The 16,207-nt window shown below is 39.0% G+C and overlaps 2 protein-coding genes across 4 annotated transcripts; one reads left to right on the top strand and one right to left on the bottom strand.

Moving 5' to 3' along the window:
• The first annotated feature begins 54 nt into the window (after window positions 1-54).
• On the top strand, window positions 55-8,111 carry TRMT61B (tRNA methyltransferase 61B). Of its 2 annotated transcripts, XM_052806131.1 has the most exons (7): window positions 55-602; window positions 708-810; window positions 4,937-5,127; window positions 6,353-6,444; window positions 6,871-7,106; window positions 7,744-7,824; window positions 8,003-8,111. In XM_052806131.1, the coding sequence occupies exons 1-7, from the start codon at window positions 105-107 to the stop codon at window positions 8,044-8,046; spliced, it is 1,245 nt and encodes a 414-aa protein (XP_052662091.1). In that variant the 5' UTR covers window positions 55-104; the 3' UTR covers window positions 8,047-8,111. The 2 variants fall into 2 exon arrangements, with proteins under 2 accessions (XP_052662091.1, XP_052662089.1); XM_052806129.1 differs by lacking the exons at window positions 7,744-7,824; window positions 8,003-8,111 and having other exon boundaries at window positions 6,871-7,737.
• Window positions 8,112-8,227: 116 nt separating this feature from the next.
• On the bottom strand, window positions 8,228-15,405 carry SPDYA (speedy/RINGO cell cycle regulator family member A). Of its 2 annotated transcripts, XM_052806132.1 has the most exons (6): window positions 15,151-15,405; window positions 14,036-14,094; window positions 13,110-13,195; window positions 11,377-11,548; window positions 9,923-10,217; window positions 8,228-8,389 (listed from the first exon to the last, which is right to left on the bottom strand). In XM_052806132.1, the coding sequence occupies exons 1-6, from the start codon at window positions 15,377-15,379 to the stop codon at window positions 8,301-8,303; spliced, it is 930 nt and encodes a 309-aa protein (XP_052662092.1). In that variant the 5' UTR covers window positions 15,380-15,405; the 3' UTR covers window positions 8,228-8,300. The 2 variants fall into 2 exon arrangements, 1 of the variants encoding a protein (XP_052662092.1); XR_008237961.1 differs by lacking the exons at window positions 8,228-8,389; window positions 11,377-11,548; window positions 15,151-15,405 and having other exon boundaries at window positions 10,107-10,217; window positions 14,036-14,141.
• Window positions 15,406-16,207: the final 802 nt, after the last annotated feature.

Below are 16,207 nucleotides of genomic sequence, written 5' to 3'. Positions count from 1 at the left end.
GCGCCGCGCGCCCCGGGTGACGCCGGGACGGCGTCACCCGGGGCGCGCGGCGCAGGCGCGCGGGGGCGACCGTTGCGAGCCGCCGCCTTCCCGCCTCTTTTCTCATGAGGGTCTGGCGAGGGTTGTGGCGAGCCGTCTCCTCCGGCGATGGGGCCGCCCACGGCGGGAGGCCGCGGAGGCGGGCGTGGGAGACGTCGCTGTCGCCTCTGGAGCGGGTGAGGCGGCTGCTACCGCCGGAAGAAGCGGCGGCGGTGGGGCGGTGCGCGGCGGCCCCTCAGGTTCCCCCTCAGGAGGAGGAGGCGACCGCCCCTCAGGTGTCTCTTGAGGAGGCGGGAGCCCGGCCCGGCCCTTTCCGCGCCGGGGAGCTGGCGCTGGCGGAGGTACGGAGGAAGTACAACGCGACGTTGAAGCTCTTGTGCCGGTTGGCGGCGGGTTCGGTTCTGGCCAGTCCCAGAGGCCTCCTGCCCCACCGCGACATCATCGGACAGCTGCCCGGGCAGATGCTGCGTACGTCGGCCGGGGCGCCGTTGCTGCTGAGGCGGCCCTCGCTGGAGGAGTACGTGCTCCTGATGCCGCGGGGACCCACCATCGCCTACCCCAAGGTACCGGCCGTTCACCGGGGCTGGCCGGTGACTGGGAGGTCACTGGCCGAATCTCACCCTTAGTTTCCGAGAGTAGTAACGTGGCGTGTTTTTTCTCACCCGCAGGATATAAGTGCTATTTTAATGATGATGGATATCCACCCGGGAGACACCGTTTTGGAAACTGGCAGTGGGTCTGGCGCTATGAGCTTGTTTCTGTCAAGAGCAGGTGAGAACCTGGTTTCAGAAAACATAGAAGCAGTGCAATGCCCTTATTGCACATTGCCTTTCTTTTGACCAAATACTTGTGGTCAGTTCTTAAAAGTTTTGCTGCAGTTCACGTGTTCATATATAGTTTGTTGACGTACAGGAAAATTACATCTGTGCCAGAGCCAATGCAGGAACTGCAAACCGTTTTGAGTGTATTTCAAGGGCCATAGTGCAAAGCGTTGCCAAGGGCCCTGCAGAAAGCTGGGTTTCAGCCATCATTATTGCTGGCTTTGGCTTACCCGTACTAGACGCCTTCTCCCAATCTCTTGCCTTTCTCAGTTTCCTTCTCCTTGATGGACCACATGAATAATCAGATTGCTAGATACCAGTGAAAATGCTTATGTGGACGCACACTGTTATTTTTTCATGTTATAGCTAGCCTGGTTTGATCTAGGTCTCAGTGCTCTAGAAGGTAGAGAGCCTTTGCACTCAGTAGTGTGAGCGAGGGTGAAACCTCACCCTTCAACTTCATCTCATCTGTAGGTATCTTGTTAGTGGACCACATTTCAGAGTAATTTAATTTATGGGCTTCTGATAGAACAACTTCCTTAAGGAAAGAAAAAAACTAAAACAAAACCACCACAATTGTTTGCTGTAATTGCTTTTGTACACACCTGAAAGTAAAGCACCACTTGAATTTGGTTTTCACATTGGTTTGTTTTTTAAAAATGTATTTCTGCTATTGCAGAATACTGCCCTTCTCTGCAATATTAAAGGGCTTTGGAGGGTAAAGACAAGAACCTTATCACGGATCATCTTGATCTGGTAGAGCAGAAAAGCACAAGTTGCATATCCTGAAGGCTTACGTTCAAAGACAGGGTTTGTGGGCACCCCACCATCAGAGTAACTGGATACCTGAGGGTCCCAGCAGTGGTCACTGAACCTGAGAAGCAGCCTGTATCCTGAACTTCTATGAAACCTCAGCACTAACATTTCTTTTTTACTATTGTCCAGTGTGTGTTATAAAGCATTGTTATAGACTATGCTGTCTTTGTAAAACGTTTACAGTTTGGGTCGCCTTTGTGGCTATACTCTGTGTTATTCAACAGTTCAAGATAGAAGATGTTCTGGTACCCCCACTTACAGCCAGCCAAGTATCTGTGGGAGGTGGTACTTCCTCTTAAGCTCTTGTGAGGGAGACAAACTGAACAGATCGGCTGCTCTTTTTGTTCAAGTCCGTTAACCTTTGAACTCAAAGGCAGCGAATTAGTTTTCTCTTACTCTCCCATGTAGCAATGCTGTATTTGCTGTCCCTTGGCATGTGCTCCAGGATAACAATACAAGGCTTTTTAGAAGCATGGGTTTTTCTGAGGAAGTTTAGTATCCAGCAAGTATGTTACCAGTGTCATCGATCCAACCCTGCTCCTGGATGCCAGGTCATACTGCTGAGGATAACGTGAGGAACTAGGAATGGTTACACTTAGTGAATGCTACAAACTAGAGTGCTGAGATTCATCAGGAGCTTAAAATTGGTGAGGGTGTGTAAGCAGCAGCAAAGGGAATCTGGAAGGTCCCCTCCTGAGATGAACAGAGTAGTTTGTTCTTCTTAGTCTGTTGTTTTAGCTGCAGCAATCTTCACTTGGTGTACTAATTCAGTTGAAAATGCTTATTTTAATGATCAGCCGTTAAATGCTGCCCCAAGATCACTCAGCTGCAGGTGGTCTTGAAATACGTTGGGCCCAGGTTTTGAGGTCAGCAGTTGCACCTCTGCTCCCCCTCCTTCTTTCTGCCTCCTACCGCTATTCCTTAGTTCCTTCCGATCATCTTTCTGCAATAAACTAGGGGGTTTTTCTCGTTCTGTGATTGGATTTTGAAGATAGTTTGGAATTATCCTCAAAGAAACCATTGCTGCCATGGGAGCTAGAAGCTGACAAAACAGAAAATGAAAGTCAGCACTTCTGTTTCCAGAGATGCATTTAGAGAGAGGGAAAGTAAGAGTCATTAGCTTTTCCCATCTTCCCCTACAGGCAGACCCTAAATCCAAAGAAAGAGATTGAATACCTGATGTTGGCTAAGGCAAAAGTTAGCTTTTAGCAAATTATTTTCTGACTTGGGTATTCAGGCCGCTGTGGCCATTTCCTACAAACACACCTGGACTTACCAATTCTTCCTCTCCTTTTTCAGTCTTGTTCAATAGGTTCCTTCTGATCACTTTAATTTAGCTGTAACCATGCCAAGTCAGCAAAATCTGTTAACCCTATCCATGGGAAGAAAGCAGTCCTTGTGCGCCAGTTCAGCTCTATCTTGAGGAGAGGGAAAAAGGTATGAGGTTGTATTGCTATTTTCAAATTTATGGAACTTAAATCAGCACCAAATATGGACAGTGTTAGTCACAGCTTAATGCAATTTGGCGCTGACCCTGAAATAAATAAGATTTGATTTGCTCTTTCCTAATGGTGGCTAATTTTGCCACCATTTAGTACAGTGACACCCAACAAGAAAAAGAGCTGCTACATAGGTAAACGCTGGAATTTAAATCTAGGGGGCATGTTACCAAGGTCCATGGAAGTATTTAATGTCCACAATTCTCATTGATTTAACAGATTTCATTAATCTCCTCTCTTCATATTACTCTCGTTTCATGTTTTATTTTCCATTCCTTCTTTAATCTTTCCCAGAAACTACTGACATGCAACAGGACAAAGTTAAGACTGTATTAAGAATGTGGCATTTGCCATGACTTTAAGATCTTTGAGAACGGGAAAACATGATATATGCAAACTTGACATATTGCAGCATCACAATAATGAAGAGTTTTGCCTCGCTGTTTTAACTAGTTGTCCTTATTTTTCCAGAAGTCAGTTTCAAAATGTAGGAAGTTTTTGGAGTGAGCAGAGGAAGGAGTAAGACTGACGCCGGTGTGATCAATTTTATTCTTCCAATAGTTCCAAACTGATAATCTTGAGTGATAAGGAGTTGGTGCTGCAATTCTGCAACTGTTTAAGATGATCAAAGGTGACACTGCTGAAACCCTCCCTCCTTACATGTTGGCTCTGGCCTCTGTCTGATCCTGGGTGAGCTAGATCAGAGGAAGACTGCTGGGAAACCCATCCCCTCTTTTATTCAGTTTTCTGAATGGATTCACAGTGGGATCACAGAGGTGAGGGAAGGAGCCTGGTGACTCTGACCTAAAATGGCTTAAAAAGTCATAGAACCTCACTTGCTGAACTGCTGACTGCTGAAAGCTGCCTTCACCCATTAAAAAGTAGCAAGGAGAAAGAGAAACTAATGGTGGGGTAGGTTTGAGTAATTGGAGTAATACAAGGATAGAATAATACAGCACTGCACATGCTGCTGTCTGTGCCTGGATTTCCTCCTAACACTTCCTTTATGAAGAATTATGTGTTGGACTCATACGGTACATTTCAGGATAGTAAAGTGATACTTAAAACAAGTAATAATATATTACAGTTACAGACCATAACAGGAAAATAACACAAGCCTGTGTAAATCAAAGAGTACACTTGGAAACTTGTCTGTGGGGCTGAGATTAGTGAGCAGGTGTGGGGGGTGTTTCTTAGCCTTTCCCCAACCCTATGAAGGGACAGGCAGAGAAAGAACTATGCATGGAAAACAGCAAACCTTTGTAAAAACGAGGACTGTCAAAAAAGATTTAAAACCAGCAGTTCCAATTCTTAACAAAACAGAAGCAGTCACTGTCTGTCAGTTTTATAGCACCTGTGAGTAGTGACCGATGTTAGAGCTTTCTCAGCTGGTACCTCTGGTAGCTGTATCAGAAGAATTGTAGATGGATAGGACCACAGATGCTCAAGTTGTCTTTTGCTGCAGGAGTTACTTCAGGAGGACATCTTAAGAACAGTTTGTACTACTGTAACTATGCTTTATTTCACCTGTGGATTGATGGATTTCAGTCTGAAAAAGAACTAACCCAGCACTTTATCTGCATATGTTTGTTCTATATGTAAAGAAAAAACAAATTGTAATTGCTTGTTTCATATGTGATTATTTCCTAAAGTGAAGTTGAGATTTAAAGGTGTACTTCTGTTGTTTACTACACTACTTTTTCTAAATTCTTTATTACGGGGGGAAGAGTAGTAAGTCTAGTGTCTTTTGTTTGTTTTCAGTTGGGCCCAAAGGACGTGTTATAAGTTATGAAATCAGAGATGATCATCATAATTTAGCTAAGAAGAATTACAGGCACTGGCGTGCTGCATGGGAAATAGGACACATGGAAGAGTGGCCAGATAACGTGGATTTCATTCTTAAAGACGTTTCAACAGCTGCTGCAGATATGAAATCTGTAACAGTTGATGCAGTAAGTCCAGAGAATCCCCCCATTTGACATTGATCTTTTCTGCATAAATTAAAACCTCTGGTGCTCACACTCACAATGGGATTCCCATGTCTAGTTTAACATGAGAAAAACCAATCAATCAATGAAAGAAACATTGTGATTTTTTTTTTTTGTCAGATTACAAGTATTTTCAAGGTTTCAGTTAACAGTTTCCCAAATGAAAGAGTGATATGGCTGTAGTACAGAAATACAATTAATCACTGCTGTCTTGTAAGCAAAGACAAACTTACTGTCTTGTATTTTGGAGAAACGGATATTTTTGTATCTGACTAAGGCATATATTTCAAACATTAAATTTAAGAAAAATACATAAGCTTATAGAAAATATAAATATGTAAACACTTTGCTATCAGCTATATAGAAAGCACAATGTGACCAAGGCCTAAGTGAGAGTAAGGAATGCTACTGCTTGCTCTCCTGTCCCACTTCTTGTATCTAGATTTTGTAAAGAGAGGCGTGCTGGCGAAAACAGCTAGATGTTAACCACTCTTCCATGTGAAGCAGACAAACTACTTACATTAACACTTTAAACAAATGACAATTGTGTTAAACAGTTTGAGCAAAGAAATAAAATATATAGCATAAAAATACCATTTTAAAAACTTGAAATGTAACAGGTCCACAGGAAGGATCAGGTATTGCATATCGCATTGTTTTACAGTTTGAATAGTTTTCTAGCAGAAGATGGATAAATTGTCAATGTCAGAAGTTTTCCAAATCTTGAAACAAACAGCAAGTTAGACATTGAGACTGTAGTGTGATCTTTTCATGATAAAGATGCTCTTGAAAATTTTTTTTAATTTTTTTTTTTTACATTTGAAAACTAGATATCCAAAGATGTTAGTAAATGTAGTCTTCTGAAAGTTTTTATTAATGTCAACATTATGGAATTTAATTCGTAGGAGGTTTAACGTTAGCACAGGACTACCGTATTGGTGAAACGTTACTTGCTGTTTTAACAGAAATTTATTTGGAAGTAGCAAGGACTTTGTTTTGTACATGTGTAGACCTGCGGTTTCTCTAAGGCTTTGAGAGGCAGTAATAAAACTGGTTTGGGATTACATACTGCTGTTGTATGCATTTTCTATAGGTAAAGATGGTTTTTTCAAGCATTGTTGTTGTGGAAAAAAAGTGATAGATACATATTAATATTTACTGAGAAAACATAGGTATCTTTCTCTTGCAGATAGTTCTGGATATGCTTAACCCTCAGTCTGCTCTACCTGTTGTACACCCAAGTCTGAAACAGGGTGGTGTGTGCGCTGTGTATTTAGCAAAGTAAGTATTTACTTCTGGCACTTAACATTTATTCAGGCATTACCTAACATTGTTACAAAACCAAACATCTTTTAAAATATACATCCAGCATTAATGAAATATTTAATGAAATTATTTTTTTTGTCACCCCGTATAATTTTTTTTAGGGAGTTGCACTCAGTATAAATTACACGTGGTCAAATCCTTTGGCCTTTACTTTGGGAATGTTCTTGTTATGATCAGTGGAAGTCTTCGCTTAATGACATCCTCAAAATAACTGTACTGTTTTCCAATTCCGTAGTCGGGTTGCTAGCTCCTTTACCCTAAAATTGAAGGACTCGTGTAACCTCAAAGGTAAAGAATGTGACAAAGGCAGTAGAATTGAGACTAACAGTGTATGATTTGAGTTTTCAAAATACTACTTTATCCTTTGCATTTCTTCAAAAGCATCACACAGGTTATTGACCTTTTAGACAGAATACGGACCTGCAAGCTTCCTTTTTTGTGTGAAAGGATCATTGAGGTAACTTATAGAAATTGGTTGGTACTCCCTGCTAAAATCAAGAATTGTAAATCAAGCCAAATGGTGGAAACTCAAGAAAATATTGAAGAACCACCTCAAAATGAGTACGAAGAAATCCACGTTCAGGATCAAGCAGTTCTTAAAGAAAGTGAATACAATGGTAAGAACATAATTGCTGATGAAATAGCCTGTTATTGCAATTTGATAATCCAAGGATATAATGAAGGCAAAGCTTGTAGGAACAGGCAGTATTTTTTTCTTAGGTCAGCTGAGATTGTTGTAAAGAATAGACAAGCTTTTGGACAGCCTGGACCTTTTCAGGTCTGAAAAAGGATATATTAATGGTTATTTAAGTTTAAATATCTTATTAAAAATCTTAACTAAATAGAAAATAAATTGCAATCTGCAAATAAAGAATGACTGCCCTTCTACTACTGTTTTTAAATTTTTACTTTTTAATAAAATTCAGTCCTCTATACTCATCCTGTAGCTGCTTTAGAGGACCCTGATGGGCTTAAGCATTCCATAGAAGAGACAGTACCAGTGTGCTCTGTTTTGTAATCATGCTGTTCTGGCAAATCCAAAAAAGATGCCTCATACTAGTACAGATTTGCAAAATCCATAGCAGAGCAAAGAGGTCTGAATGTACTGGATAGGTGACAAAAAAGCACTTTAACAGAAGCAAAAAGAAAATGAAAATAACATCAGGGAAAAAAAATCCATGCGCATTGGCAACTCTAGTCTGTGTGTATGTTTTAAACCTGTTAGAAAGAATTAAAAAAATTTACTTCTCACAGAATCCCTTTCTGATGATGCTGAAACATACTGCTCAATGCCTTACGTTGCTAGACCATCTTATTGGCAGGATGGTCATTCAGGTGAGACACTGGAAAAATGTTTTTTTATCTTAAATGGTTAGTGGTATTTTGTTTTCAAAAATAATTTTTTTTTGTACTAGTATTTGACACGTTACTATATCATGAAATCATAAAACTTATAAAATAATCCTTGTATATTGAAATACTGAAGTAGTAACTTGTTTTGTTTTTTAATTAGCATTCCTTACCAAGCTGAGAAAGTTTGGACCACTGCTTTCTTGATGCTGCCGAGATGTTAGCTGCTAACTTGAGTATTGTATCAGAATAAAATAAAATGTTGCAAAGTAGCTGCTACATTTTGCAAGTTGTGTAACTTTTAAGTAATGAGTGCTTTGATTTCTACTTGGTATAAAGTTTGAAATCCCACCTACTATTTAAAGGGAAAAGTTTTAACAGAATCATCAGGTATGTTGGTGTGATGCAACACAGATTGTTCCGCAAAGGACAATATCTCTTTCTATCTCATTGGGTGTATTTCATTCTTCATTGTTTATAAACCAATCCATGGATTTGTCTTGGTTCAAGGTGCTACCTGGTCTCCTTTTGCTGGACAGGCTCTGACAGTCTACCAGAAATCAGGAGAAAAAAAACAAGTAAGAAAATAATGGATCAGAGTCTGCCCTTTGAAATGCAAGTGAAGCAGCTTCTGCCTTCACTGACTACCAAATGGTGGCTTTCAGTTTCTTTAAGAACAATGTTCATATAGCAGAACTGTAAGAGAAACTGAAATTCCCTGAATTTGTTCTCTTGATAAAGCTATGCTTACTTCAAGAAAAAGACCAGTTGTTGACAAGTATAGCTTTGGTTCAGTTCCCACACCCATGCTGAAGGTTGTCTGGTTATTTGTGAACTTCATATAAAGCATTCTCAAATGGTCAAAATAAACACAATTTTTTCTGACCTTTGTCAGATATGAAAAGCAAGATCTCTCAAGTAAAAATAGATCTAAAATTCAGTCTTTTAGGGTCTAACATAAGTCTCCACATAAGCACGTAGTGATGTTTAACACATTAAATTTATTAAATGACATGTTGTAGCCACCTGACTTGTTCTGTATCTCAAGGAAGATTCAAATGCCACATTTTTCAAAGTTGAGGGATCCCTTGAGAATCACAGTTGTACTGAAGCTGTCAAAAGCAGTAACACAATCCTACTATAATAGTGAAAATTTGGATATTAGTGAGAACATAACGCAAATAAAAAAAATAAAGCTATAAATAACTGTAACCCTGTATTAAATAAGTATGCTAAGAACTCTGCAGTGGTTAAGCACGTGAAAGTATCTTTGCAGAACCGAGGCCTTATACAGCTCCGCCAGAAAGTTTACATCTCAAGCGTGTTCCACTCATAAAAATAAATTAAACGAGCGTTTGCCCCATAACTGCTGTGTGTAATGGAGGCTTCTCATACAAAGACTCGGGACGCTATTTTGAATAGATTAACGTATAAAGATTCAATTACATAAAACAGTTTTCACAATAAACTCTTGTATGGTTTTCTATGCCTACTCGAATCTTGAAATCTTGTATAAACTCTGTCAACAATTCAGATACACTTAAAGGAAAATGTGAATTGTGATTTAATGTATGTCCAAACTGATGACAGCAACTGAGCAGCCTGCCCTTTCTAAAAACAGTGCTCTCAACAAGAGCACTCCAACTCGCATAACACACACTCTTTTAACTCATGTGAACACACCAATATTTTTACTGTTTCCTCTAGCCAATCCTATTGGATTCAAAATAAGATTCTCACTTTAATTTATAATGCAAGAATAGTACTAAATGCCTAAATAGACTGGAACGCAACCCAAAATCTACTGTAGTAGATGAAGGTAATTTGAAGAGACTCAGAATATAAAGCAGTTGGTACTTCCAGGAAGTGAAGAGACAAGATGTGAAAATGCAAGTGAAACTATGGCAGTAAAAGCACAGTTCTGCCAAGGTAACTGCATTTGTAATAGGCCTGTGTGCTCACACAGAGAGATCCTGTCTTGTCATACCAAGAAGGACACAGTAGTCCCTACAGTAGTCTGAAGGGCAAATATGGCCTCAGTTGCCTAAACTAACCGAAAATTAATTGCAATATTAAACCATACCTTGGGCATAATAAATAGGAGAGTCAACGAGCATTTTCTCATCTGGAAAGTTGTCCTTCAAACTCTGGGATGAATGTAATTCCGTCATCTCCAAAGTGCCAGTAGATGAGGAGGAAGATGATGATAATCCTAGTCGTACAAATCTTCCCTTCTTACCACAAAGCAGGCAGTCTGTAGGAGTAGCACTAGGTCCGCTGGGCAGCTGTACTTGATCATCGTAGTTTCTCACAGCTCCGCTGTGGTGTATAGAACGTTCTCGCTGCCATATGTAATGCGTTGGAGCAATAGCCATCACCTATTGGAACAGCCATTACATCAGAAACAGTAAAAATAACAGGAAAACATAGAGCTGAAAACAAGGGATCCAATTCGTGTATGGCAGAGAATTAATACTACGTAGCTGAAACGTGTATCATCTATTATCTATCTGCTTCTGTCTCACTAGAAAGTTTGCTACCTTAGGCACAAGTAAGTGAACCAGTTATGAATCAGATATGGAAACACAACAGTTTACAGCCTTCTATATTCATGTGAATCATCACAAATACCAGCTTATGCTTTGTATGTTGGACTGAAGATGGTGTCTTTTACTAACTGCTAAACACCAACTAGATGGATCTTCTGGTTCACAATGTCGCTGAACTGATGACTGTTGAAAGCTGGGAGGGTGTGCCAGGGAAAGCATTCTGCACTTGCCTTGTTCCTTGTACTTTTCCCATAAGCACCCAATCCCATCCCCAGAGATTGAATTCTAGAGTAAATGAGATTTTCTTTTCCACCAACTGTAGTAAACATTATGTTCTTAGAACATGACAGGGCTTTTCCAGACAGATACATTCCACCCGAAAAGTGAGGAATGTCTTTTTTCCCTCCTAGTGTGTTTGTAAAATGTAGGTTGTAACACTGCATTAATAGTAGAGAATGTTAAAAGTGTGTCCTTCTGAGTTTTTTTTAAATGCAGTAAAAAACCCTTACCTTAAAAAGTCAACTGAAGTTATATTATTAATTTTGAAGGGATTAAAACTTCACCTGAGAAGTGCTGGGATCTTTATTTGAAAGTTCTACTTGTGTACAAACTTATAATTTGTAGATCAAATGCACACATACAAAATTATTTCTAAAGTGAATGAAGTGAAACAACTGATGGTAAATTTTAAGTAAAAATACTTGCATAAAGCAGAAAGATTCTAGTCAATAAAAACTTCACTTTTAACACTAGTGCAATGTAAAATATTCTAGTTTACCTTAAAAGCACAGTTTCAGAGAATGTATTTTAAATGCAGAAGAAAAAAATTTTCATGGAGGATAAATGGACCATTACATTTTAGCTGCATCTTTTCTTTCCCGTGGCTTGTCTACACACTTTAGAGAAGAAATTATTTGTATAGAGCTAGATTGTTAGCTGGTATTAATTGTTGTAGTTTCAGCATCTACAATATTAAAACCCTCCCTACCTCTTCACAGCAGCGTCTGCTTACAATAGCCCTGTAGTCAATTCTACTCCATAGCTGATCTCTTAACTTTAAGAAATCAGGGAAGAGCTTTCTCCAGGCTTTTCCCAAGGCCCATGGGAAAATGTCATACTTTGATTCTTCATCGTCTTCTTCAACTGTATTTGCCAGATACCTTCAAATATATATATATTTTCATGTCTGTAAATGTTGTTCAATCTTAAATCACTATATTAGCATGATTTCTAACAATAAAAGACATAATATTGAAGTAGTTCTTTCTCCTAGTATTGTGAGAAAAACGGCTAACACATACAGCCTTCTCTCGAGTACAGTATTTTCTTAATCAGAAAGTTCCATATGTATCCTTTGGGTAAATAAAATCTTAACTTAAGCTATTATAAAAATTGCTTTACCCTAGAGGCTCCTAAATTAGTAGATACGCAAGAACTAACACATCCTGACAGCTTTATCCAAACTGGCAAGATATCCTAGCACTAAAATGAACAGTTTCTGACCGATTCTCTAAATAATGCTTAAAACTATCTTACGAAATGTTAAACTTTACGAGGATTTTACCTATTCTTGGAAAATTATGTTGCTCACATTAAATTAGCAGCAAACAACTAAATACAGGTCTACTTTCATATATAAATGAAAACCTTAAATTATTGTCTTCATGTCCATATTTCTGCCTTCCTTCACTATGTGCTACTTTTGGTTCTGGGTTGTTTTCTCAGACAACAGCAAAATATTTACTTCCTCTGGATCCACCTGATACTAAACTGCTGTAAATCATACCTGAAAAAATTACAACTTCTAGTCTCCTCCCGAATTTTCTCACTTGCTCCTAACACCAATATTCCTGCTGGTCCCAGTCTCACCAGACCCTTTGTCCCTTTCTAATCCTGTCGCTCTTCTGGCCTGGCTTTTCTCCCTTCGGTATGGGGTCAGATGGCTTCCTCCTCCATGCTCTATGGATGCTACTCAGAATACCATTTACAGCAGAAGAAACAGCCATCTTTCTCCCGCATGAGTGTGCGAATCAGAGTATCTGAGAAGTACTATTATGGAAAAAGATGACCCGAGCACTATAACACTACGAAAGAAAATGCTAAATCACTCTGTACGTATAGCCAAACATGGAGAGGCTTGGTAAAGACAGATTACTGATTGCACCTCTGTTTCAAAGTATAGAAATTTTAGAAAAGTTCTCAAAAATGCTCTAGCAACATTTTTACAGTTGACTTAAATCATGTTGACAGAAACTTTAATTAAAATTTACTCCCGAGGTGCGTATCATGAGGAAACATTTTGGCACAAATGACTTAAAGGCTGGCAAAGCTATAATAAAATAGGGTCTTGTAACAGGAAGTGTGAGCCATGTATATGTTGCCATGTATTGTCCTGCATGTATTACTTGTAATGCTTAAAAAAGTTCACAGATTCAGTTTGGTAGGCAGAATGCTACGCTATATATCACTACACCAACGCAAACATCCCCTCGCTGCTGCTCAAGCTTGTTCCACACTGGTGGTCATCAGAGAAAGAATGTTGGATTTGCACTGTTTATATATAGTATGTACATTATGTTTCTGTATTTCATATAGAACCCAAACAACTACACACTCATTAAAGAAGTCGCATCATGTATCATAATTATCAGTGGCATAAACAAAGGAATAAAATAATGCAAAGTTTATGCTAATAAAACCAGATAATTTAAAAGTACTTACAGAGCGACAAAGAAATTGATTCTGGTATGCTCATTTACTGTGAAGTTAGCCCTCTTGAAATAAACGAAAGTCATTGCCAAGAGATACTGTTGAAATGTAAATGCAGTATCAATATATTATTTCAGTATATAATTTCCTAAAATGCTTCGCACATTTATCTTACACCAAGATCTTTTGATCATTTTTATCAATGAGTGTCGTGATTTAACCCCAGCCAGCAACTAAGCATCACGCAGCCGCTCACTCGCTTCCCCCCCCCCCCAGTGGAATGGGGGAGAAAACTGGGAAAAGAAGTAAAACTCATGGGTTGAGATAATGGTTTAATAGAGCAGAAAAGAAGAAACTAATAATGATAATGATAACACTAATAAAATGACAGCAGTAATAATAAAAGAATTGGAATATACAAATGATGCACAGTGCAATTGCTCTCCACCCGCCGATCGATGCCCAGTTAATCCCCGAGCGGCGATTCCCCCCGCCCCCACTCCCCCCAGTTTCTATACTAGATGTGACATCCCATGGTATGGAATACCCTGTTGGCCAGTTTGGGTCAGCTGCCCTGGCTGTGTCCTGTGCCAACTTCTTGTGCCCCTCAGCCTTCTCGCTGGCTGGGCTTGAGAAGCTGAAAAATCCTTGACTTTAGTCTAAACACTACTTAGCAACAACTGAAAACATCAGTGTTATCAACATTCTTCGCATACTGAACTCAAAACATAGCACTGTACCAGCTACTAGGAAGACAATCAACTCTATCCCAGCTGAAACCAGGACAATGAGGAAAGCATAAATTGAGTTTCTTGACGCTTCCATATGAGCACATTAGAAAAAAATTATAGTCTGTATTTGCATTACAGTATCAAGTGATTAAGGGCAGATTTTTGACTCTATATATGTTCTATTAACTAAGAAGGAAATATGCTTACCTTGTCTGCAATTCTACAGCAACAGTCCATCCAAAGGAAGTCTTGGATTAGATCATCATCTGCAACAAAAGAAAGTTGTAGCATTTCAAACACCAAAATTGTTTTTGTTAGAAAGTATTTGTAAATAAATAACAGATGGTCCTTTTATTAAACGAAATAAAAGGAAGAAGCTAGACCCACCAGTAGAGAACAGAGAAACTGAGGGGAGAAAGAGATTAGGTATGAAAAAGCTTAAGCAGCAAAAGAAGACAAACTACCAGAAAGGCAAGGTGGAAAATTTAGTGACTGCATCTCATTCATTCTCAGTAATAGCAAGTGAAGGTGAAAAATCACCAGTATTTTTTCCATTTATGTAATTTCTTCCTGCAATAAGTGGCTCCATCTAACAGCATACTTTTATTTCTGATGAACTATAGACTGTTGAGATCTCTGCGCCTTGATTACCTGACAGCCTTTATAAGGCAATACTTGCTTGATTACTTGTGGTCAGTGCATCACTGTCTGTGAACACGCACTATAATAGGATTACCGCAGACTCTCTCTGATTCACTTCTGTATTCAAGGTTCAAGTGAAAACCAAGTGTAATCTTCCACTATTAGTTAATCTCTTCACTAAATTAAATAAATACAAAACTTTACATGAAAGAGGCAAATGCAAAAGAGGTGCTACAACTCCTCAGATTTTCTTTCCATTCCACTTCTCCCCCTAAATGTTTATTCCCACAATAAATAACATGTGTATAAGACTGGGAGTCCAGCCTTTTTTAAGCCTTGTGTAAAACAAGATGTACATTGGTTTACATGCATTTGTTGAAATACCAGAGAAAATAGAAAGGAAAGGGAAATAATCATAAAAGGAAGTATCATACCACCTTGGTTTCATTTGTAATTTAAAAAGATACTTTTCATCAGTTTGGTAGCCCTTCTTGTATTTTTACCTTAAGCATTAAATATTCATACACTAAAATGTAACGACAAAATACATTTAGACAAAGACATGGCCATTAGTATCCATATAAAAAGCAATCCCAAAATTATTGAGTTTAGAAAACATACTTGCTTAATAGTTTTCTACTGTTCAGTCAATACATTGATATCTGTCATTATTAACCTACCAAATAATTTAAAGAAAGCTGTCATTTCCTGACGCTGAATAACTAGACATGGTCCCTTTGGACATTTATATTTATGACTAGGAACCTTTTTTTCACAATTTTCTTCATGGTCTTTAAAAGTAGGCCGCTTTAGTCTAATAAGGTTTTTTTGCTGATGTGATCTGGATGCACTCGATTTTACATGAACCGTGACAGTAGGAGGTGTCTGACACATCAGACTGTGTCTCATTTTGGTAAGTAAAGGTTCCTGTTAAAAAAGAAGAAGAAATTAACTACAAAAATAGTCAGTTTCAGCAGTAGTTCTCTCTATATCTTTTGTTCAAATGAAGCATTTCAGTAGAGCTTGTACGTCAGGCGATACAAAAATTAATTGTATCAGTACTAATTAGCTAAGTCTGATGCCCTAAGCCAACTATGTAGATTTCTTTAATTTAGTCCTAATTTGATAAAGCTCTTTCAGTGGAAGGAGCCTTCAATCTTTCTTTTTCCATTCAAAATTTTGAAAAATGAAAAAATCTTTTCCAGAAAAAGTTGCTGTTTGTCAGACCCTCATAGCCCTACACCCTTACTTAGATCTACCAAAAAATCTCCATTCCTCCTCTCCAATTTGTGATTGCGTATTTTAAAAGAACATTAGTAGAGTTAATGCAACAGAACCATATTTAAGCCATGGAACATTAAAATCAAGGTCTTGAGCTCTTAATTTTTGTAACACCTGGTTATAGCCATTGGGAATAAAACGTATCCCTCAAGTAGGACATACCCAGAAGGCATAACCAAGGAAACAAACCTGAAGTGTTTGTATCCGTAAAAATCAAGAAGATACCAAGTGGAGTGCGAGAAAAGGTATTTTTAAACGGGAGCAAATGCATTTACTTCTTCAGTAGGTGCCTCCACAGAGCGTAGGGGCTGTCTGAGGCAGACTCGCGGTAGCCTACCTGGCTCTCTAGCTCTTAAACAACAAAAAAGCCCCGCATATGTGGACGCGATGACGCTGTTTTGTGCCCAGCGGGTAAGCTTGGAGCCCGCGGCGGACCGGGACGGCCCCTCGCCCCCG

This window comes from Harpia harpyja, chromosome 13 (genome assembly GCF_026419915.1).
Source record: "Harpia harpyja isolate bHarHar1 chromosome 13, bHarHar1 primary haplotype, whole genome shotgun sequence".
Classification (NCBI taxonomy): Eukaryota; Metazoa; Chordata; class Aves; order Accipitriformes; family Accipitridae; genus Harpia; species Harpia harpyja.
The sequence above is the reverse complement of the archived record's forward strand: the minus strand, read 5'-3'. Positions and strand labels throughout refer to the sequence as shown.

Excerpts from the sequence above, each read along its gene's own strand:
- SPDYA (XM_052806132.1), bottom strand. The coding sequence starts at position 15,379 with ATGAGACACAGTCTGATGTGTCAGACACCTCCTACTGTCACGGTTCAT. Across the intron at positions 14,095-15,150 it reads AGCTTTCTTTAAATTATTTG|ATGATGATCTAATCCAAGAC; the intron begins GTAGGTTAATAA and ends CTTTTGTTGCAG. Across the intron at positions 10,218-11,376 it reads GCAGACGCTGCTGTGAAGAG|GTGATGGCTATTGCTCCAAC; the intron begins GTAGGGAGGGTT and ends CTGTTCCAATAG.
- TRMT61B (XM_052806129.1), top strand. The coding sequence starts at position 105 with ATGAGGGTCTGGCGAGGGTTGTGGCGAGCCGTCTCCTCCGGCGATGGG. Across the intron at positions 603-707 it reads CCACCATCGCCTACCCCAAG|GATATAAGTGCTATTTTAAT; the intron begins GTACCGGCCGTT and ends TCTCACCCGCAG. Across the intron at positions 6,445-6,870 it reads TGCGCTGTGTATTTAGCAAA|CATCACACAGGTTATTGACC; the intron begins GTAAGTATTTAC and ends TTTCTTCAAAAG.